Source organism: Pomacea canaliculata, linkage group LG10 (genome assembly GCF_003073045.1).
Source record: "Pomacea canaliculata isolate SZHN2017 linkage group LG10, ASM307304v1, whole genome shotgun sequence".
Classification (NCBI taxonomy): Eukaryota; Metazoa; Mollusca; class Gastropoda; order Architaenioglossa; family Ampullariidae; genus Pomacea; species Pomacea canaliculata.
In genome coordinates this window covers 18,874,807-18,896,911 of record NC_037599.1, presented here as the reverse complement: position 1 = coordinate 18,896,911, position 22,105 = coordinate 18,874,807, and the positions used below count along the sequence as shown (strand labels likewise).

At 41.6% G+C, this 22,105-nt stretch overlaps 1 protein-coding gene and 1 long non-coding RNA gene across 9 annotated transcripts in view; one reads left to right on the top strand and one right to left on the bottom strand.

Annotated features, from left to right (window-relative positions):
• Nucleotides 1-20,434, top strand: part of LOC112574129 — a 28,912-nt gene extending 8,478 nt beyond the window's left edge. The window contains exons 8-16 of one of the 4 annotated variants that reach the window (XR_003101349.1): nucleotides 1,017-1,111; nucleotides 1,550-1,644; nucleotides 1,968-2,085; nucleotides 2,360-2,491; nucleotides 2,792-2,984; nucleotides 3,448-3,692; nucleotides 3,954-4,346; nucleotides 17,049-18,328; nucleotides 20,357-20,434. This is a non-coding gene — a long non-coding RNA (uncharacterized LOC112574129). Of the gene's footprint in view, nucleotides 1-1,016; nucleotides 1,112-1,549; nucleotides 1,645-1,967; nucleotides 2,086-2,359; nucleotides 2,492-2,791; nucleotides 2,985-3,447; nucleotides 3,693-3,953; nucleotides 4,347-17,048; nucleotides 18,329-20,356 lie in introns of those variants that run through there. The other 3 variants (XR_003101350.1, XR_003101352.1, XR_003101351.1) reach the window with 3 other exon arrangements.
• On the bottom strand, nucleotides 6,360-17,055 carry LOC112574075. Of its 5 annotated transcripts, XM_025254910.1 has the most exons (5): nucleotides 15,315-17,055; nucleotides 14,923-15,155; nucleotides 14,524-14,686; nucleotides 10,205-10,397; nucleotides 9,546-9,863 (listed from the first exon to the last, which is right to left on the bottom strand). In XM_025254910.1, the coding sequence occupies exons 1-5, from the start codon at nucleotides 16,204-16,206 to the stop codon at nucleotides 9,857-9,859; spliced, it is 1,488 nt and encodes a 495-aa protein (XP_025110695.1). In that variant the 5' UTR covers nucleotides 16,207-17,055; the 3' UTR covers nucleotides 9,546-9,856. The 5 variants fall into 5 exon arrangements, with proteins under 5 accessions (XP_025110699.1, XP_025110695.1, XP_025110694.1 ...); XM_025254914.1 differs by lacking the exons at nucleotides 9,546-9,863; nucleotides 10,205-10,397 and adding an exon at nucleotides 6,360-6,983; XM_025254909.1 differs by having other exon boundaries at nucleotides 9,546-10,397.
• Nucleotides 20,435-22,105: the final 1,671 nt, after the last annotated feature.

Genomic DNA, 22,105 nt, shown 5'->3' with positions numbered 1-22,105 from the left:
CGACTGCAAACTTTAATTGCCTTTCTCCAGCTACTTCCCAAATGACATCCGGCGCTCTACATCTGTTTTCTGGAACTCCCCAGGTTTTCATGTGTAGTTACTGATACATAAATTGTCAAATATATGTGCCAGTGTGAATGCTTGTCTGATCTGTACGGAACCTTGGACTCTATGTTGACAATCTTCTAACTATGTCTGATCATGTCAGTTCTGTAGTCAAGGCATGTTATTTCCATATCCGCACTCTTGGACGACTCCGACCCAGTCTTAATAAGAAGACTGCAAATGCAGTTGCTGTGTCCCTCATCGGTTCTACATTAGACTATGCCAACAGCTGCCTCTGGGGGATTTCAAAGAGCGAGTTGTCGAGGCTACAGCGAGTGCAGAATACGGCTGCGAGGATAGTTGCAGGAAAGAAAACAACTGACCTCATTACTCCTGTACTTCGTGACCTACATTGGCTTCCTGTGGAGAAGCGAATTGAGCATAAATTGTTAACCTTGACATACGGCTGTCTTCACGATCTTGCGCCTGTCTATCTGCAAGAACTCATTCGCTGTTACCAACCCCAGCGGAACCTTCGTTCAGCAGCACACTTCAGACTTGAACGACCGAGTGTTCAGTCAGAGAATGCTAATAAGAAGACTGCGGGTTTCAGATCCTTCTCCAATGTAGCCCCGCTTTTGTGGAACTCGCTTCCCCTCTCGACCAAGGAGTCTGATAGTATTGGATCTTTCAAGAAAAATCTTAAGACTCACTTGTTTAAACTTTTTTGAAGTTTTCATTTGACCTGCAGTTTGGTGGCTGCTGGGATCACCGCGCATTGAGCGCATCTTTGTGATGCGGATACTAGCGCGCTACAAAACTACATCATCATCATCATCATCATCTGTCATACTTTACATAACTAAGTATATAGTGAATTTCCAGGTCACCTTTTAAAGAAAATTAACAGGCATGTGTGCTGACAGCAGTGAGGGTATAACATTCTGATGGTACTTCCTTCTCTCTGGCAGGCTGTGAGGCATGGGTATGCTATGGCAACCAGACACAGTACAAGGTGTGTGTTGTGGACTGTAAGGAGGACACCATGACTGACATTCACATACAGGTAACTCTGCATGTCCTTCTTTACCTTGCATTTTAGCATAATGATGGTTGTGATCAGTCTAAAATATCATCAGCATTCTGTTTGCTTAAGTCAATTATTTACTAAAGTAGCTTTCTTCTTTAAATATGATCGAGACATAAATAATATGAGTTACAGAAATATCTTCTATGCCATATTTCGAAACACGTTTGTACTTATCACCAGCCTGATCATATACTATATGTTTCTGATATATCTAACCATTCACTATATGTCTCCGATGTAACAGATATTATGTTCTCATACATTAAGTCTCTGATATATCTAACCATACATTGTATGTCTCTGACACATCTAACTATGAATAATTTAATGGAGATTCTTTCTCTCTCCACACACACACACTTCCTACTCACTTGCTCACACTAAAAATACATAATTTGTTTTTTCTTTGTTTAGTTTTCTTGCCATGTAATTAGATTGTGTGCCATCCCAAACGCCATCTTGTTTGGTACACTTTCTTGGAATATTTGCTGCTACAGAGAAGCTGACCGGTAATTTCTTTTCTGGAGAGAAAACTAGAACTTCTTGCTTAAAAATAAAATGTTATATTATTTACTGTTCACATGTAGAAAAGGAGACCATATCCAAAATAGATTCTTATGAACATTTTATGCAAAAATAAGATAGAAGGTAGACCATTTCTATGAACACAAAGTAACTTTATGATAAAGAAGAGCTTGCTTTTGGATTTTAAAAAAGTTGTTGGTAAATTGAGCAGTATATAACACTATAATAGATATTTAGTTTTGTATGTTTGTGCATATATATATGTGTGAATTTTCAAAAAATGATTCATGGTGTTCTTTATCAACAGCATTCTCATTTGGGAACAACAGTTGCATGATGCTGTTCTCTCACTCTGCGTATTTGAAGATAGTGGAACTTGGCGTGTTTTTGCTGGTCTGGCAGATGAAACTGTAGCTGTGCTGGAGGTGTGTTAATATATGATATGGAATATACTCTGTGCTTATCTCTACATGATTACACCAGTGATGGACACCTTTGTGGTGGCTGTCATCTCAGCAGAGTGTTTCATCTGAAGTGAAAGCAAACACATTGTTTTCAACATCTTTGCAGCTCTTCCAAGATTAAACATTTCACATTTAACTCACTAATGGTAAAACATCCTTATTTATCTCACTGATAGGAAAGAAACTTATTGATGTATTTAACTCACTGAAACTGCTGGTTTTATTGTTTTTACAGAACGTGAATGTGAACTCAGTGTTCTACGATGTTATGTACATTCCTATTGGTCAATCACCAGTGACGTGTCCGACTTTTGGACAGCCAGCTGTGTTGTGCTTGTGGCAACACGGTCTCTGTCATCCATGCCAGGTAGTCTTTTGTTCCCACTTTTCTTAACTCCATGGTTACGGACAGAAAAAAGACATCTCACAGTGTATAAATTAATCGCATTTGTTGTGTGTTACTAAAAAAAAGTAGTTTTACATATTACATTTGTTGTTTACCTTGGACTGTTCATTGGTAGATCCACTTGTTTGCAATGGTGTCAGTTGTGGAGTGACTTGATGGAAATATGAAAAAAAAAATGTCATGGCAGTGATGCTACTGTCAGTACTCAGTGCTATGGGGACTGAAACTATTTCTCAATCTAATTGTTTCTTTACTGTGCAGTACATTAGATGCTATGGACAGCTTCACAGTGTCATCCAACCTGTATGATCACATTCTGACACTGCAACCTGGACTTCTGGGTGTCTGGATCTCAGTGCATGGATCATCAATCTTAGAACTCCGGGAACCTGAGGCTTTGGTGTGCAAGATGTTGTACAACACTCGTGCAAGTCGATGCCCTAATCTTCGCAATGTATGCAATTTTTTCACATGCAGATATGCGTCTATGTCATGCATGTCATTTGTATTATCTGGCATTCTGTATAAAACAATCTTGCATGCTATGTTGCATGCACCCATGCCTGTCTGTCTGTGCTGTTTTATGTTATATTTTAAATATTTATTTTCCTGTTTGTGTGTAAATCAGATTATTTACTGTCATAATAATAACAAATTTGTGTATACTGGAACATATTAATGCTCTTTTATCATGTTTAAGGATAGGCGAATTTCCGCTAAAATATCAATACACAAATAGTCATACGGTGTTGATGGAAGCATGAAATGTTCTTCAACAAAGTATTCAGTCTTTTACTGGTGTATGTACACTGTGTCACTATGGCTATGATTGTGTTGACATGAGCATGAAATGTACTTCATAGAAGTATTTAGTCTCATGTACATTACAATTCATCATGTTGTGACTCTGTTAACAGAATGATGAGATGTACTTCAACAAAGCCCGCATTACTTGTATCCTGCCTCTTGACTACACAGTCTGGGATGGAACAGGAGAGGGAAACTTGATCACATATGATGTCTTCACACATCAAGGCTCAAAGTCACCCTCAGACTGTTCCTCTTTCGTCGGTTCCTATTCAGACAACTTTTCAGCCCTGATGAGTGGGAAAGAGGAGATGACCAATCTGTCTTCTTGTGCTGAGGCTTACAATCCTATGGGGTAAGCTGCTATGAAGGTAGATGTGTCAATTCTGAGTGGGTTAGGGAATGTATTATTCCAAGAATGGGCACTTAAGAAAAATGGCTTTTAAGAATTAGAGATACATTGCTTCATTTATACTGATTACTTCATTTATACTTCAAATAATGTAAAACATATCACTTCATCTATCATATAAATATGGATCCAAAGTGTGTGCATACGCACACACATCTCCTACACACACACACAGATTATCTGTACTGTAATTCTTGTGTGCAGGTGCATCAGCTATATTTAGCCCAGGTAGACTCTAACACTGACCCTCTCAGACTATCTGAGCGGATTCTCTCCTGCAGCGATTTCTTGACAAGCAGTGGCAATGAGTCAGTGATCCAAGGAGGACAAGATTCCATCAGCATGTTTTTTACCCAGCCGACTAATAAGTCAAATATCAGCAAGAACAATTTATTGCAAGAAACAAGTGGACTTGCTCCTTCAATTAATGAAGATGATATTGAAGGCATAACTCCTACTCCAAGTTTTTGTTGTGACAACATTGTTGAAGCCAAATCAAAAAACAAAGACTCAGAGAGATAAGATGAGAACTTTGAAGGAAGCAGACCCTCAGAAACTGAGGAAGACGATGATTCTGGCGAAGTCAAGAAATCAAAGGTGAGCAGTTTTAGTACTGGTCATCATGTTGTCTGGGATGAAACAGCTTTTGAGGAGAAAGATTTCCACTCTCTTGACAATTTCTTGAACAAACATGATTCCTCTCGGCAATCAATAGGTTTTCGTGAAAGGCTTGACAGAAAATTGATCATATTAGAAAACGAAAACATCCCAAAGCAAAACACCAAAAAAACAAAACAAAAAAACCCCTTAGTTTTTATTTCCCTAACTTTCAATCTTAAGACGTCGTTCGTAACCACTACACTACAGAGACGTTGCTCACGGAGAACTCTAATGTAACCTACTTGTAGTTAAACATTGTCTCGGTGGTTTGGGGCCCTCATTTATTTTACTATATTTTACATCAGTTGTGGCAGACTACAGGAACGTCAGGACAGCTTTTGTCGCATGCTGAGTATGCCTTTTAGACAGCTATCTCTGTATACTCGGTATAGTGCGAACCGGCAGGGGTTACTGTTCCTTGCTTACTAAAACCACGGGCCCTCCAACCACATTCAGGTCACACTATGTATACAAGCACAAACGTGTGACAACGAACGCACAATCACATGGAATACGAATGCACGACATGCGGACACTTTTATCAGGAACTCGTCCTGAGTCATAACTGCAGGGTGGCGCGATTGGGGTGGGTGCTTCTGCGTTGATATTCCCTCCGTACTCATGAAGGAATTGGAAAACAAAGAACTCCGATATTAATAAGGAATGCATATTGTGTGAACGACTGTGTGAAGGTAAATGTTGCAATCGCGAATACTCCGAGCCCTTAACTGGACAAACGCAGGTGAATGACAGTCTGGTAACACACCTGTTCAAAGACCAAACAAGCAGCCGTGTCGAGATTTCGCACCACACATTTAATGGTCACAATTGAAGATATAATGAAAGGAAAATCAAATAAAAAAGACACTTTTTATCGAAGCTATCGACCTTTGACACTATCGGGTCAACTGGTGACACATCACATTGAATTCTACATTTTACGTGATATAAGTATATCTGAATGGCAAAGAAAAAAATATGTCCAATGAAGAGAATTCTAAGGATTAAAGCTGGTCTTTAAGCCAGAAGTAAGGGTAAAGAAAAGTGGTTACATTAAGCATAATACATACCAAAGAAATGAAGGTCACAATAACTTAGGAAAAAATGCAACAGTGGGATCCGATGGGTACAAGGTCACTGCAGGCGTAGTGACCTCCCCATATTGACCCCAGCTTGTGCAACGAACTGTTTGGTTGCGTGCAGTTCTGTGCGAGTTAGAAACAAGACTAACCCCAATTTTACATCAGAAAATACTCAGCATGCTGCAGAACATGTCCTGATGTTCCAGTAGTCTGTTCCCCGCATACTCAATATGCCAAGATCTACAATAACAAGGGATTTAACTCTCGACTCGTTTTCCTCTCTCTCGCTCGCGCGCTTGCACCACACACTCCCTCTCGCTCGTACGCATGCAAGCGCACACATAATCTCGCACGCGCACTCTCGCTCGTACGCAAGTGCACACGCACGCACTCGCATTCAAGCACACACACAGGCTCGTACGCAAGCGCACACTCGCACGCACACACACACACTCGCTCGCACGCACACACACACTCGTTTGCACGCAAGCACACACACACTCGTTTGCACGCAAGCACACACATACTTTATCGCTCACAGGCACGTAAGCACACACTCTCTCTCGCATGTGCAAGCACACACGCACACTCGCTCGCTCGCACACGCAAGCGCGCACACACAAACTAGCTCGCATGCAAGCGCAACACACGCTCTCGCACGCACACACACACACACTCGCTCGCACGCAAGCACACACATACTGTATCGCTCACACGCACGTAAGCACACACACACACTCGATCGCACGCAAGCACAACACACGCACACACTCGATCGCAACAACATATCATTTATCCAATAATCTGAATAGGATCATTTAACTGGGCCAGCATACGGTGCTCCGCAGTGATTTTTTTTCGCGCGTACTCAGTTCAATCTCTTATTATCATTTTAAATTTTGTTTCTATCTCTTATAGTTATTTTTTAATGATTTTTTTTTAAAGTGGTGGATGCCATGCGTGCCAGGGTAATGTGACCTAGTTGAAGCCTTGCGTCGCCAAAGAGATAGAAATATACACACCAATTATCAAGTTCCAACATTTACGCGAAAACACACACAGAGTAAAAGTAAAGGAAGCGAAAAAGCAAAACAAAATCAGTTTCTAGGATTTTAATTCGTCTGAAATCTTTTATCCTTAATAAAATGTAATATGGCATCGTCCGGCCACCTCTGCTCTCAGTCATATGCACCAGACATCGCCTGTTGGGTGTGGGGTAGGCCGGGTGCACCAGACATCGCCTGTGGGGGGCTAGGCATCGTTTTCATCTGGCGACTTCCCCCTGCAATGCCGTCCGCGCTGGTTAGGTTGCTGCTTCTGTTGATTGGATCGCGCTGGGTAAGGACACACTCTTCTGACACGCTTCTTCGGGATGAGTTCACTCCGTTGAGACCCGGTCTGCGAGATTGAAGTGTCGGTTCTGCTAGTGGAGCCCGGCGTCGCCGCATCCATAGAGACTTGCGAGGCCGGTAGGCTTGTGAGCACAGTTAACCTGAAACGGTCTTTTATGCTTTTAGTTACCCATCCGTCTTCGGTGGCTTGTTGCAGCAGGGTTCACAGGTCCTTACAAGGTCCTTACAAGTCCTCACATATTGAATTTTCGCCGTAAGGCCTTATAAGTCCTTATATTTGCCATGCGGTCCGTACAAATTCGCACACAGGTCCTTACATTTTCTCTGTGACCCTTACAAGTCCTTATATCGATATAATATTACCACAGATTTATTTTTCATGCCCTTTTAGAAACCCACAAATTTATTTTCGGAGTCGTAAAATACGATATTCTTCGCTTCACCGCTATTTTAATCACATGACTGCCAAGTCTCGTTCGCGACGAAAACTTGCGTTTCACGAGATTTTAGTATTGACGGATGACCACATTTCTTAGTCTTCTTGACTATTCAAAAAACGCCGGGGAAGTGTTCTTTTCCGGAGAACTGGCTAAAGGAAGAAAAATATAAAGACTGGTTGATGAAAGACTCTAAAGATAAACATTTTGCGTGATTTGCTGCCTGCGGAATATCCTTGAATCTTAAGTCGATGGGCGAAAGTGTTTTGAAGGACAAAAAATAAATGGACTGTTATGCTTGACAGTTTTGACTCATTCCATCTTTGGCTTAGCATCAGGATCACACTCTTTTCATTCTTCAACAGGAGCCGGTTGCACTGCTAATTTTTGGAGAAGAAGCATAGGACGACGATGTGAAACTTGTTTTTGGTAGATGAAAGTTATATCCCTTTTCACAATGGATCTTAAACTTGTTAATCGTTATCGTGAACTACAACAAAATACGGGGAAAACAAGCCTTCGGAGTCATGTTTTCGATTCTATTATTCGGGATGTTTTCAAATAGTTGTAGGAGATACGATCGACACACATATTATATAAGTCGACAGTTTCTCGAACAATTCACCGTGCTTCTAAGGCTCTTGCAAATCGACTAAATAGGTAAAATACCTAGCCAGCGATGTGCAAACAAGTAGAAATCATAATTTTACAGTCACTGGATTTTCAAACGCGTTTGGGTGCGAAATGATACCCATGTAAAAATACAGGAACCATCTGAGCACGAAAATGAATTTGTAAAAAAAAAAAAAAAAGGTTATCATTCAATAAATGGCAATAAATGTACAGCTAGTTTGTGATAGTGGCATAAATATAATTAGCTGTTATGTTATAAGTATTCTGGAAGTACTCATGACTCCAGGATTTTCTGAGTCAAAGCTGTAACGAGCTTATGAAGTACATCCCCGATCAGTCACGGGATAAACTCCAAGCCTTTGCATAATTGCTTGTAGTCACCTTAATTAAAACAAAAATGTTTGGTCTACACATCTGTACTACACTAGTTGCCCCTCCGTATTCGCAAAAAAAACAAAAAAAAAACAAAAGGTCTTTAGAAACGTATCTCTTTCTAGAACCAGAGCCTTGATCTTCTAGTACTGTGCATAGCTCTATTTCTCTCTCTCTCGCCTTCTGTGTGTGAGGCTGTCCGGTGGTGCAACACTTAGCGCCTGTCGCCAATACAGTGAAGCTTGGCTGTCCTGGGTTCAGCTCTCCCTTCGGGCAGGTAGATTCTGTTGCCTTGTAGTTAATAACACGCTTGAAGATCACTTTCAAGACTGGCTAGGATTGAAAAAATCCCTCTGCTCATCTTTGACACGATGAGCCACTCACTGCACTGTTCACATTAGGCATTAGGACCTTCCCACTGACATCTGTGAATCTACGGTCACGCAACATGTCAATAGATTGAATGTTTAGCCTAATATTTATCTGAGAAACTTCATTCAAGAGTTTTCTTTTGGACCCTATGGTACCTTTTAGCTTAAACATAACTATTGAAAAAAAAAACGGAAACCCATGTCACGTCATAACAAAAACTAAGTTAATTGCTTCGACAAGAATTTAGAAAGATTTACTAAAAGATTTACTACCTGCTTCGGGGAGTCCTCCTGCTGTGGGGCCCATGTAGGCCCTGGTTCGATCAACAACAAAACCTAAAATACCAACTTCCGTGACCTGCAGTTGATCCACTGGAAGATATCTCATACGCTTTACAGTTATCAGCATGAGGTTTATGCAGCCTGCCGCTGGGTGGGGCTGCTGCTGGCAGGGCTGGTTGGGGCTGCTGCTGGCAGTCTGGTTGGGGCTGCTGCTGGCAGAGCTGGATGGGCTGCTGCTGGCAGGGCCGGTTGGGGCTGCTGCTGGCAGTCTGGTTGGGGCTGCTGCTGGCAGAGCTGGATGGGGCTGCTGCTGGCAGTCTGGTTGGGGCTGCTGCTGGCAGGGCTGGTTGGGGCTGCTGCTGGCAGGTGGTTGGGGCTGCTGCTGGCAGTCTGGTTGGGGCTGCTGCTGGCAGGGCCGGTTGGGGCTGCTGCTGGCAGTCTGGTTGGGGCTGCTGCTGGCAGTCTGGTTTGGGGCTGCTGCTGGCAGAGCTGGATGGGGCTGCTGCTGGCAGTCTGGTTGGGGCTGCTGCTGGCAGAGCTGGATGGGCTGCTGCTGGCAGTCTGGTTGGGGCTGCTGCTGGCAGGGCTGGTTGGGCTGCTGCTGGCAGGTGGTTGGGGCTGCTGCTGGCAGTCTGGTTGGGGCTGCTGCTGGCAGTCTGGTTGGGGCTGCTGCTGGCAGGGCCGGTTGGGGCTGCTGCTCGCAGCTCTGGTTAGGTTGCTGCTTCTGTTGATTGGGTAAGGACACACTCTTCTGACACTCTTCTTCAGGATGAGTTCACTCCGTTGACACCCGGTCTGCGAGCTTGAAGTGTTGGTTCTGCTGGATCACGGCGTCGCCGCATCCAAAGAGAGGTCGTCAGGAACTTCTGGACGATCCTCCCTTCTTCTTTTATTCTGCATTCTTGTAGTACTTGGTTTTCAGATGCTAAAATAAAGTCGTTTAAAGCTGATGAGGACCGAGCGCGCGTGCAGTATGGTTAAGCCTACATTGGTTTAGCGAATACCTTCAATGGCTATGTCAGCAAAGTCTGCAAGTGTAACAACAATAAAGAAACGCACAAAAGGCGGTTGATATTGCTTGATAGGAGCTCCTGTAAGGTTTCGTCTGAAGAAAGAAAAGTGTTTGAGATGTATTATAGTATAAAGGATGATTTAAAGGGTGTCATCAGAAGTATAGATAGCAGAATATCTTTTGTTGCTGCGGCAGGCAAGGAATTGAAAAACCTGCATTCCTCCAGTTCTTTAATTGGTATTTGGTCGGCTAACCATATAAGATGGCTCCTTATGGATTCCAGTTTTCCGCTCCTTTCCACGATGTGAAGGTAATAAAGAGTGTGGTCGGTCACATTAGTTAGCCTGGAGTCGTGGAGTTTCTTTATGATGAAATACTTGGCAACACTGTATATATGAACCATGTCATATTTGTCTGCTAACTGGAGAATGTCCGGTAAGCTTTCGTCTGAAGAAAGAAAAGTGTTTGAGATGTATTATGGTATAAAGGATGATTTAAAGGGTGTCATCAGAAGTATAGACCATAATTACAAAAAAGTTGGGAAGGTTTCTAGGTGTGACAGAAGATGTGTATTTCTTCTTTGCAATCGTTTGTGCTTACTTTAGTCTGGATTCTAGAGGACAATAAAGGAAAGTGTTGTTAACAGACTGTCTTGGAATAATTTGAGAGCTAGGAGGCTTGTAATGTTTGGAGTAAACAAACACAACACTGAGCGGATGTGTGTTGTCAGTGAGGCGGCATCATATTTTTTTTTTTTAATCATTTAAATGCTGTTTGCAGGAGATTGTCTCAGTAAAAACAGACATGGTCCATATTCTGTGGAACAATCTGTATAAATTGACTTTTTTGCTGGCTAATAAATCGACACAGCTTAATACATTTCTATATTGTCACCACTGCAATCCACTTGCATAGCTACTGATAGACTATATATATACTGATAGATGAAGCGAATGCCGCATGACAGAAAGAGAGCCCTATCGTCTTTAATAATTAATAACATTGGCATAACGAGGGGTGTCGGCGTAAACTGTGAGGCTGTCATCATCAATTAGAATTCTTGCTCTTTGTGTAGAAGGAATGTGAAGTACCACTTACAAAGAAAAAGCCAATAATTGCTCCTAATATAACAAATATAAAACGAATTAAAAAATATAATAGTAAATTTATGACTAAAATTGCCTTTAAAAATAAACACAATCAGTTGTTCTGACCTTAAATCTTTGATTTACTTTTTTTTAAGTATAAACAATGTGTATAAACCTGTTTAAATATGCATTTTAACTACACATAGTTTTGGGGAGAATTTATCAGAAGATGTAGCTGTTCTTTTTTATCATATTGCTCACTTCCTCCACAATGTGGCTATTTGAAAAAAATTAATGTGTAAAGGGCCGGATGTCATTTGTGAAGTAGCTGGAGAAAGGTAATTAAAAATTGAAGTCGACACTGCCAATAGGCAGATCTCAAACCTAACCATTGAGTAAATGACATACGGTGATGTGACGTCAAGATAAGGTGACGACAAAAAAAAAAAAAAAAGCAGACGACAGCGGTTCAGAGAAGGCGCGAAGACAAGCGACGCAGCCGTAGCCATTGTTCTAGCCCGTGCATTAAAGAGTTGTGCACCTGCTGACGGTTCCTGCCTTTTTGGTTTGAGTGTTGGACTGTTGTCGTCAGTCCGCAGCCCCCCACCACTCGGTGACAAATGTTATCTTTAAATAATGTTATTACATTGTTTTCATCCGAAAAGGTAGAGATTGCATTTGCATTTCCTCTCACACAACGTGAATTACAGGTTCTTGTTTCTTCTTTTCCGCCATTTCTTCTTCAGTTGGAAATAAATTTAGAATAACTCTTTGGCGAATCGATCCTTATTTCAAATGTAACATTTTTTCTTCGTGGTGTAACCAATACGTCAAAATGGCTACGTAAGGTTGGGCTACGTTGTACAGGAACAACACAAGATGGAGTTCTCAGCTGAAGTTTCTTTATTCAACTCTTTTCTCGGCGGCTGGCCTGCCTTCTCTCTCACTCTTAACTCCAAATCAAAAGAGGCCCCCTCCACTGTAAAGCTAGGCTATTTATACTCCCTACCGTTGAACATTCCAGGACCATCCACCCCCTCCCCCAGCCCACGTGGAGCCACTGGACACCCCTGTCTTGTCTTTGTTTCCCTAAGTGGCTCAGGCACCTGCGTAACTTCTGATGTAACAATGACCCAGTAGCCGCGGGTGGCAGCTCCGGCAACGTCGTAACTGCTGATGTAACAATGACCCAGTAGCCGCGGGTGGGCAGCTCCAGGCCGGTTATTACGTAAGCCGTCGGGTTGGGGGAGGGGCAATCCTGGGCCGTTCGACGCCGACTCTCTACTAAAAATTGCATAACTCAGTACACTTCTAGAGTGCTACAGTGGTAAAATGTTTCAAAATCCTGTATGGTTCAACATCATCATGACTGAGTTACACTACAAACATCCAAAACACTACCACACTCTTTCCTTTGTTCTTTCAACAAAACAACATATCAACACCAACTTAATTAAAACACGCCTCAGTTGACACCGACAGCCGCGGTAATTGGTGTCTTTCAACCTCCCCCTTTCAATTACTTTTCCCTATCCCTTTCCTAGCTTAAAAAAAATATTTAAAAAATATATCGCAGCAGGTTTGTGACAGAGTGACATCAGACAGGTCGTTAGATACTTCATTCGGCTTTCTTGAGGGACCTCCATCATGCATTTTTTCTTCGGAATTCTTGTAGTACTAAGTGTACCAATAGAGCTGATGAGGACCGAGCATGCATGCAGTGATGAAAGAGTTCCATGCACTCTTTTCACAGATTCACCAACAAAGCCACGCCGTCACTTAAAACTTCATTAGTGATCTACAATTTAACTATTTTAGCTTAATAATCAACACCTCATTGTTTTCCTATCAGATTATTTAAGGGGGGGGGGGTGTAACGTTTTTGAGAAGAGTGTTTAAATGTGTATGCGAGCGCGTGTAAACATCTGCTTGTAAACCACGCTCGCCGCACTCTTCCACCTTTTTCAGCAAAAAGGTCCGGCCAACGATTAACACATTTAATGTTTAGGAAATTAAATGGTGATGAAATGTGAATGAAACAAAATAAAATAGCACTACTCCCTCACCGCCCAACCCTCTCCTATGGTTGTCTGACGGGCTGACGAGATGACCGACTGGACCAGCAGGTTAAATCCAACGAGTTATATCACGAAGTTCGTAAGTCACTTGTATCGGCGAAGCTGATATATTCCAATGGAATCAATACCTACACCACACCATAGAATACGAAGTGATGTCTGGGCTACACCTTATACGGTTGAACGTTGCGGATCAACGCCGATGATCGTTAGCGAATCTATAATCCTTCAGGAATAATCCACAGTGGCCAATGCCATATCACTTGTATGGGTGAAGTCGATACACTCACATCGAATCCATACACCTCAGAATACAAGTGATAACCTCCCACAGAAGAACGTTGTATATAACGTTGAAGGCCGTTAACGCAATGTTTACTCTCTACAGAGCTCTTGACTCTCTCTTTCTTGAAGGAACATGTCTCTTATTTCTTCATAGGTACTTTTTCTTCCAGCTAGCTCCTGCCATCTGGATAACCACATATCAATCTTGGCTAGATATTCTTGCGTGGTTTCGTCCTGTATTTTCTTGGCGTCTCTGAACCTTTTGCGGTACTCGTCTGCTGTGAGACGAAATCTGTTGAGCAGGGCCTTCTTTAAAATATCATAGTCACTGGCATCATCGTCGTCTAGCCGACTATATACTTCGCCGGCCTTGCCTTTCAACAGCGCTCCTAAACGTGGAGCCCACTGATCTTCAGGCCACCCCTGCACTTTTGCAGATCTTTCGAACTTTCTTAGATAGGCTTCTAGGTCGTCGCGATCTTCAAAATATGGGAGCTTGATTTTCAGCTCTTGCTGATGTCCGGAACTAGAGCGTGACGGTTTTGCTGCATTTTCATTTGTATCGCCATGCATTTGGATGCGCAGCCTCTGCAGCTCAAATTCTCTTTCTGCCTGTCGCTCCTCTGCTTCAGCATGGAGCCTGCGCTCCTCTGCTTGAAGTCTGCGTTCTTCTGCTTCTGCTTCAGCCTGGAACCTGCGCTCTTCTGCCTGAAGCCTGCGCTCTTCTGCCTCAGCCTGGAACCTTGCGCTGTTCTGCCTCTGCTTCAGCTTGTAGTCGGCGCTGTTCCGCCTCTGCTTCAGCTTGGCGCTGTTCTTTAATGTAGTTCACAAGCTCGACACCTTTGAGACCGAGAGCTTCCCCTTCAGCCTTTGCACGAGCGAACGTGGAGTCTAATTCTTCCTCGTCGACGTTGTCTCGAGATCTGCCACTCCTTTTTTACAGCAACTAATGTAAATCAAAGACTAGTGTCTTGGAAGTTGCAGAAAAAAGGGCACTTAAAATGGTGCCAAATTCAAATTAGTGACAAGCTAGGTGTTGAGGGCACTCTTTAATTGTGACTAGAAAGGTAAGCTTAAAAATCTCCATCCCAAATCCCCAAAACTGCTGTGAATGCTACTTACCATAAATTGTGGTTTTCACATGTTGTAAGGTGTTGAATCTAAGTTTCCCTTTTCGTCCTTCCAAGCTGTATAAAATTGATAGTTTTGGAGCAAGCAGATACATCAGTATACGGTATAGTGCTTCTTTTGGTGTTTGGCCCCCAAAATAGCTCAGATAGCAAACCTGAAACAAAAAACAAAAAAAAAGTTTCGATCAGCAACAGTCTGCTTATATATATAGATATAAATCCCATGTGTTTACATTTGTAAATCTTCTGAAGATAACAAGTACAATGGGTGAGCTGATATGCTAAGACAAATATGGAAGAAGTAAACACTAACAGGTTACTTTTTACTCCTGGTTATTCTTTCATGTCTCTTGGCATTGCCCTTACTGACAAAACTTTTTCTACATCTTACCATTCTTTGTCTGGTACCCTCCTCTGCCAAAGCATTGTTTAACCTCTGCAATTGATCAATTTCCTGCAGTGGAAAGAGGAAGGTATCTGGAGGGGCAGGAGTTGTATTGCTGGCAGCCACATTGCTTTGGGTTTGCTGGTCCATCTTCCGCTGCAGGATCTCTACAGCGTTCTTTAATTCTTGGATTTGTTTTAATGTTTTTTCAAAAAAACTTGGAATCATTTGTACAACCACTGGAAAAAAAAAGAAAAAATTCTGAATGTTGATATTTAAAATACCTGTAAGTACAAGGTGATTACATATATATATATATCACATGCAAAAATATAACCAATAAGTACTTCTAGTTCTCTGAATGTAATAATTATAAGTTTAAGTAGAATCTTACTTACAGTCGGTAGCAGATGTTGCTGGTGCTGATGATGATGATTCAGCAATTGACCGTCTGACGGTGGACCCTAAAAGCAAACCGAAATCTCTTAGTGTGATAAATGTAGGTCTCTTAATGCACACCCACACCATAAAAGTACATCTAATTCTTCTAATGCATCCCCCCCCACAATAAAGGCCGATCAAAAAGGGATCAGTTTCAATTGGTTTACATACTCTACCAGTTATTGGCCAAAGCTGAGTAGAAGATGTCTTGAAAAGTGGCAAGCCATCAACATTAATCTGAAGGTGAATAACTGGCACAAGCTTAGATGTTTGACTTAGCAAATAGTCTGTCAAGCCTTTTAATTTTGATAAGCAGTTAGTAATGCCAAAGTGATAGTATGATCCACCCTCTATTGTTCTGACGTTGATATGTCTTGCAGTTTTCATAACAGTCCGTGGATCTTTTGGCAGAGAGGGATGATAAATTCTCAACAAAGATAAAAGGGCACTAACAGCAACAACTGTAATGTTAAATGATGAGGCCCACCTTCCCAATTCACGCACAAGGTCATAGTCATCGTTTTCAGAATTTTCTGAATCAGAACTAGATGAAAATTCGTCAAAATCTGAGTCTAAAAGGCATTTTTCAGGAGAATCCTGCTCTCCAGTACTAACGTCTAATTCCATACTAGCATTAACAGTCTGTTGCTCATCGACGTCTTCGCTAACAGTAACAGGTTCTGCTCTATGGAAATCACAGAAATCCTCATCTTTCTCATTTAAAAAACTGTTTTCCTCTTTAGTTTCTGCTCTTATTTTAAGTCTATATTTTGCTTCGGACAAGCAGTCAGCCATGTCCTTGCAATTTCTTCTGATGCGTCTCCATTTTGATAAGTAGGAATCGCTCATCTTTCAGATGCTGGTCGTTTAATATATTAAAATTTTTTAATCTGGGTACTTTAATTTGTACCTTGGGAAGACAGCTACACGAGCAAGGCAAAGAAAGGTGTTTTCAACAGGTGAATAGGCTTAGCTATTACAAGTCATTCAACTATTATTAGGAAACAAACCTTTACACATGCTGAGCTGACATTTTTACACCTTTTAAAAGGTTTATTTAAAAAAACACTCAGAACCAACAACAAAATAAAGTCAAGGCTTTTAAGCAGCCATGACAGCCACATTTTTTTCATGCCATCAAGAAATATTTTTATGACACCAAATTCTGTGGTAAGATAAGAAATTATTGTTTCTTGCCAGATGTCTCTAAACATAAATTCAAAACTCTGTACTTACAACGTGAAGTCTGCAATACGAGCGGTGTACATGGTACAGGGTTACTTACTAGCTATACCTACAGTCAGCATACACGTGCTACACAGTTCTACTGTTTGACACGATTTCATTTGTGCTTTTCCGTGCTGATGGGGAAAAGAAATATTAACACGAGTATGTTAACACTCGAGTACTCGCAGCAGTTTAGCACTTATAGCACTTATATGACCGTAAGTATCAGTACTTGAGACTGACAGTGTTAGCACGTGGGTATGACAGTAAGTATCAGCACTTGGTTCTGACAGTGTTAGCACCTGGGTATGACAGTAAGTATCAGCACTTGCGGCTGACAGTGTTAGCACTTAGGCACGTAAGTATTTTCTCGCAAACGCCCACCGAGTGACACAGTGAACTTCCGCAAAACACAAATGTTCTGACTGAAGGTAAAGTATTTCACAAGGTGAGATCTTTTTCAGGTCAGTGTGTGTAAAAAAGCTCGTTGTCAATGGGCCACCGTGGAAAATGAAGGGTCTGAGTGCCGTTGGAGACGACTGAATTGAGGTACGGTGTTTGCCGGGGAGGCTGTACACCCGCCACCCGTCCTCATACAAACGCTGATCTGTTGGCAGTGCATGCTTAATTACGACTACGACTACTCTTTCGCTTCTTTGTGGTCTTTGTGGTGAGGCATCCTTTGTGCACAGTGGTATGTGCACGTGTATCTAAAACTATGTTTAGACTTCAGGCTGCGCAAACCTTATTATTAATGAAGGTCACATCAGTTTAGATATATTCATATCTTGATACTTTATGTATAATATTTTCCTTAAAAAAAAAGAAACGTATTGGTTTGACAAGCACGGTCATCAAAGTGTTTTGCATTTCTTGTGTGAATATCATCTTTACTGCATGCACGACCCTGTGTCTAAGGGTGGCGCTCTATTATCAACGTGCCGTGGCCACTACCGTCGTCCATGGGAATTGTATCATCGCAGGTCACCGCTGTGCCCACGACCAAACCTCCACAAAAGACCCGACAGTCGTACGGAAGGTTTCATTGTCCCACAAAAAAAAAAAAAAAAAAAAAAAACCTCCTGGAATAATAGATATAAGTGGGTGGAGCCTAGCTGGGTATAAACCACTCTGTGGTGAACGAGCAGAGTCCTCGATGACCCACTGCGACAACAAGGGTTAACGGTTGGTGGGAGGTTATCCTTTAACAAGAAAGCCAATAGAACCTGTTGTCTTCTTTCAAACTGTAATTCGGACACCCCGACTGTTTTAAGGTATAATTACCTAAAGAGCAGTTTGGAATAATGTAGGGATTTGGCTAAAACACTTTCGGGGGATCGGGAGGGTCTCTTGTTTTTCATAACATAGAAAGAATTTTCTTTTTATTCACATGCTAGTCAGCCGCCGGTGTGAACTACAGTTGATCGAATATGAATGTTGAAACTGGAGCAGATGTAATTATTTAAATAATTAAATAATTATTTAAAATTTACTTATTAAAATCACGACAGTTTAAAGCATAGGGGAAAAATACAAAAAGATATTGCAGACATCTGAAATTCGGTCCATATAATAATAATATGTATATATTTTGGATCGCCTTGTGATGACATTTTCTCAGCAGTGTCACAACACCATCAGGCTTCGTCGTCAGGTGTGACGGCCTCACCGCTGGTCTCGCGTGAAGCAGGGCACCCGGTATCGAAAGCGGGCCTACAACGTTCAGTTGATTGAGCCTGCGAAGGTAAGAGTGAGGCGGTATAAAACAACAGTCATACCACGTGATTCATCAGCTTATCAATTTAAACGAGGACGAAATAAAATAAAACTTAAGCCTCCTACCTTTTCTGCATCTAAAACTTCCTTCGCCCTCCTATGAAATTCTAAATGCAGATCTCGCTGTGATTTTTCAGACAATGGGTCGTTTCACTCACAGTGATACACACGTTAGCAACGAGGCACTGTCCCCATCTTCCTTCCCTAACGCTTCGCGTTTTCATTCGGCTCTGTATCGGCTTGTGTCACGACACCAAGCTAGGTCTCTCGAGCACACCAGCGGGAGTCGGACAATTGCCTGCTCTTTCACTCAAATAAACAAACGATTTTGCTATACGAGTCTGCCTATGTTTATTGATAAAAAATAAATAAATAAAAAACCTCTATGAACACAGTCCACTATAACAATGGCTCTTCCTTTCGTCAAACACATTTACCAAGCTCCACCGAACTCCTTGCACACTGTTTAAACTCACTGTCTTGGCAATGTCTCCTCTAACACAATCACACAAATTCCTGTATCTATTACTATTCAAACTCACTGTCTTGGCAATGGTTCTTCTAACACATCACAAAAATCCATGGAATCTACTATTCAAACTCACTGTCTTGGCAATCACACTTCGACTAACACAAACCTCCAAACTAAATGTACTCGATCTCTTACACTAGTGAGGCACACTGTCTAGCAAATGGCTCCCCTCTACTCTTAAACAAGCGTCCACTTCTCTCCGAATCCTTTTCTCTTCTCCCTATTTAAACACACTGTCCCGGCAGTGGCTCTCCCTTCAATAAGAAACACAATCCTCCTCCCCTTCATTAAGTTGTCCAGTTTCACCTCCTCTCACTCATTGCTTGCTACCCCAATCTCTCCCTCTCCAGTCACACCTTTTCTTTCTTTCTTCTTTAACATCAAACAAGAACTTTTGCACATTCAAATGCATATTTTATTAATTCTTTTTCAGAAAATTTTTGTGTCTGCTGACAGAACATAACATAAAAAATCATTACAGGGTAAGAAGGAAACATATCAAAATCCCAATCTAAATAACATCACTGATATAGATTACTAAGAAGAACTATTGGTTAGGTAATCTAAATCCACAAAGAAGCTCTGGCATTCAATATTGCTCTGAATTAGCTTCTGAGGAAGCAAACGGCATTTGCATTCCAAATGACAATAACATTTGATTCAATTATACATGTTTGAGTAGCCTGTTAATAAGCAAAAAATATTAACAATATTCTGTCAACAGCAAATATTTTGATCAACATCATACAAAGCATGACATCTCCAGCAAAGAACAAATTCTATATTGTTCACAGTTTCACATCAACTTACCAAGTAACTTATCTGATCAGGCAAAAAGTTCATTTTTTTTAGTGTTCAATAAAAAGTTATCGGACATAAATAATAACCTTCGGCCCGCCACCTTGTGTGTGATGTGAGATTTGGCCCGCTGGGTAATTGAGTTTGACACCCCTGCCATCAAGTGTCGCCGAGTGCACGCAAACAGCATCAGGCTTCGTCTTCGTCAGGTGTGACGGCCTCGGGCCTACAAGTTGATTCAGCCTGCGAAGGTAAGAGTGAGGCGGTATAAAACAACAGCCATACCACGTGATTCATCAGCTTATCAATTTAAACGAGGACGAAATAAAATAAAACTTAAGCCTCCTACCTTTTCTGCATCTAGAACTTCATTCGCTCTCCGATGAAATTCTAAATGCAGATCTCGCTGCGCTTTTTCCGACGATATTCGCTCCATGAGGTCGTTTAATACTTTTAACATCGGCAACTGTCTAGGGGCGATTCTAAAGGTTTCTTCCGTGGCAGTGCTCGTACCCGCCTGTAAATAATAATAAAAAGACAATTAATGTTTCTAGGCATGCATATGTGTGTGGGTACATTGGATGTGTATGTGTGCGCGAGAGGGAGAATCCAAATCAATATAAATCAGTTTTCTACATGTAAACAATAACATTGTCACACTTTCAGCACTATTTGCTTTCGAACCCGAAGAGCGAGTGCGCTTACCTAGAGAGCAACTTATGTCCTACAGACCTACACGACAACATAATGTAGGTAGGTAAACGGTACGACCTACAGAACAGCTAAGTTAGGGAAACAACGTATTGCAAATGTACTTGTTCTTGTGCATTCCCTTTTTATGTTGTGGTAAATTATAGTAATCTTCTAAACATACTAAATTGCCTCGAGTTGTTTTTTCATTGGGGTGATACATGCTGGGGACTCGAAAAGCTAATTATAGAGTGTAGATCAGCAGTTTAGTACAAGCGCATGCAGCGAAATGTCGACGTGATTTGGTGGGTGTCGACGGTAAAAGACATATACGTGCATATTTCATACCTTCGCCTCCTCTTCCTCGCGACTTCTTTTTTGCGGGGTGTTTTTCTACAAATCAAGAGAAAAGTAATTTAAAAATTATAAAATATTAGATCGGAAAAATCTAATTTAAATAAAAATTTTAATAAAAATAACATGAAAAGGCTAAACACATATAGCTCACGCTTTATTATTGGTTTTGAGTGTAGATCAGCAGTTTAGTACAAGCGCATGCAGTGAAATGTCGACGTGATTTGGTGGGTGTCGACGGTAAAAGACACACGTGCATATTTCATACCTCCTCCTCCTTCTTTCCGGCGCGCCTCCTTTTCTTGTGTGTGAAATATAATTTGGGCATTTTCTACAAATCAAGAGAAAAGTAATTTCAAAATTATAAAATATTAGATGTGAAACATAAAATTTCAATAAAAATAACATGAAAAGGCTAAACACATATAGCTCACGCTTTATTAATGGTTTGATTTAAAAAGATCCTTAGTTTCTACGCATGAGATCGCGTTCAAACATCGAGTCTTGCTCAAACAGTCTAGCTACACCGCCCTATATACTGATGGACTGTAGCACTAGACTCTGATGACAGCCAAACGTAAAACTTCTATAAATTTTTTTTAAATACATCTTGGTTTCTATTACTATTACGATAAATGTTTTAATAATGCTTAAAGGTTTATAAAAAAATGTCTTTTACTACTTGCGGTTTGATGTGAGAGACTTCAGCAATGAAGCAGAAAATAGGTGGAATGTCATAGTGGATCATCAGCCTCCAGATGACATCCCTGTCTACACTGTCAAATGCCTTCTCCAAGTCCACAAAAGTTATATAGAGGGAGGACTGTCACTCAATAGACTGCTCAATGATGATACGGAGTGTGGCAATGGGGTCAGTGCATGACCTATCCTGGCGAAACCCTGCTTGTTCTGGTGTCAGTCTCTTGTCTAATGCCTTCTTGTCTAGTCTCTCTTGAATTACCCTGGTCAGGACTTTGCTGGGAATGGACATTGTCATGTGATAACTAGTATAGGACTACAGTGTTGGTGTCTCACTTCTGTCCCTCCCACGAAACAGGCGGACGCGCTGGTAAACAGATTGTAGAAGGATCGGGTATCCGTGGGTATGGGGTAGCGGTGAAGTCTACGTGGTATCAGACATAGATCAAGTCAGGTGGGGATGAGAGATGGCAGTTGTCCCCACAGGTGATCTCCCAGAGAAGGGGAGAGCATCGTCACCTACACCCGTTAATCATAGAAGTCCGCGGTACACCTGGACAGGACCACACTAGTCGCAGATCGCATTACTAGTGGGTGGGGGTAAGGAGGGGTGTAGTTTGGGCTGGGATAAGCCACAGTGACCACCTGTCTATCATGCGTTAGCTACGGAGT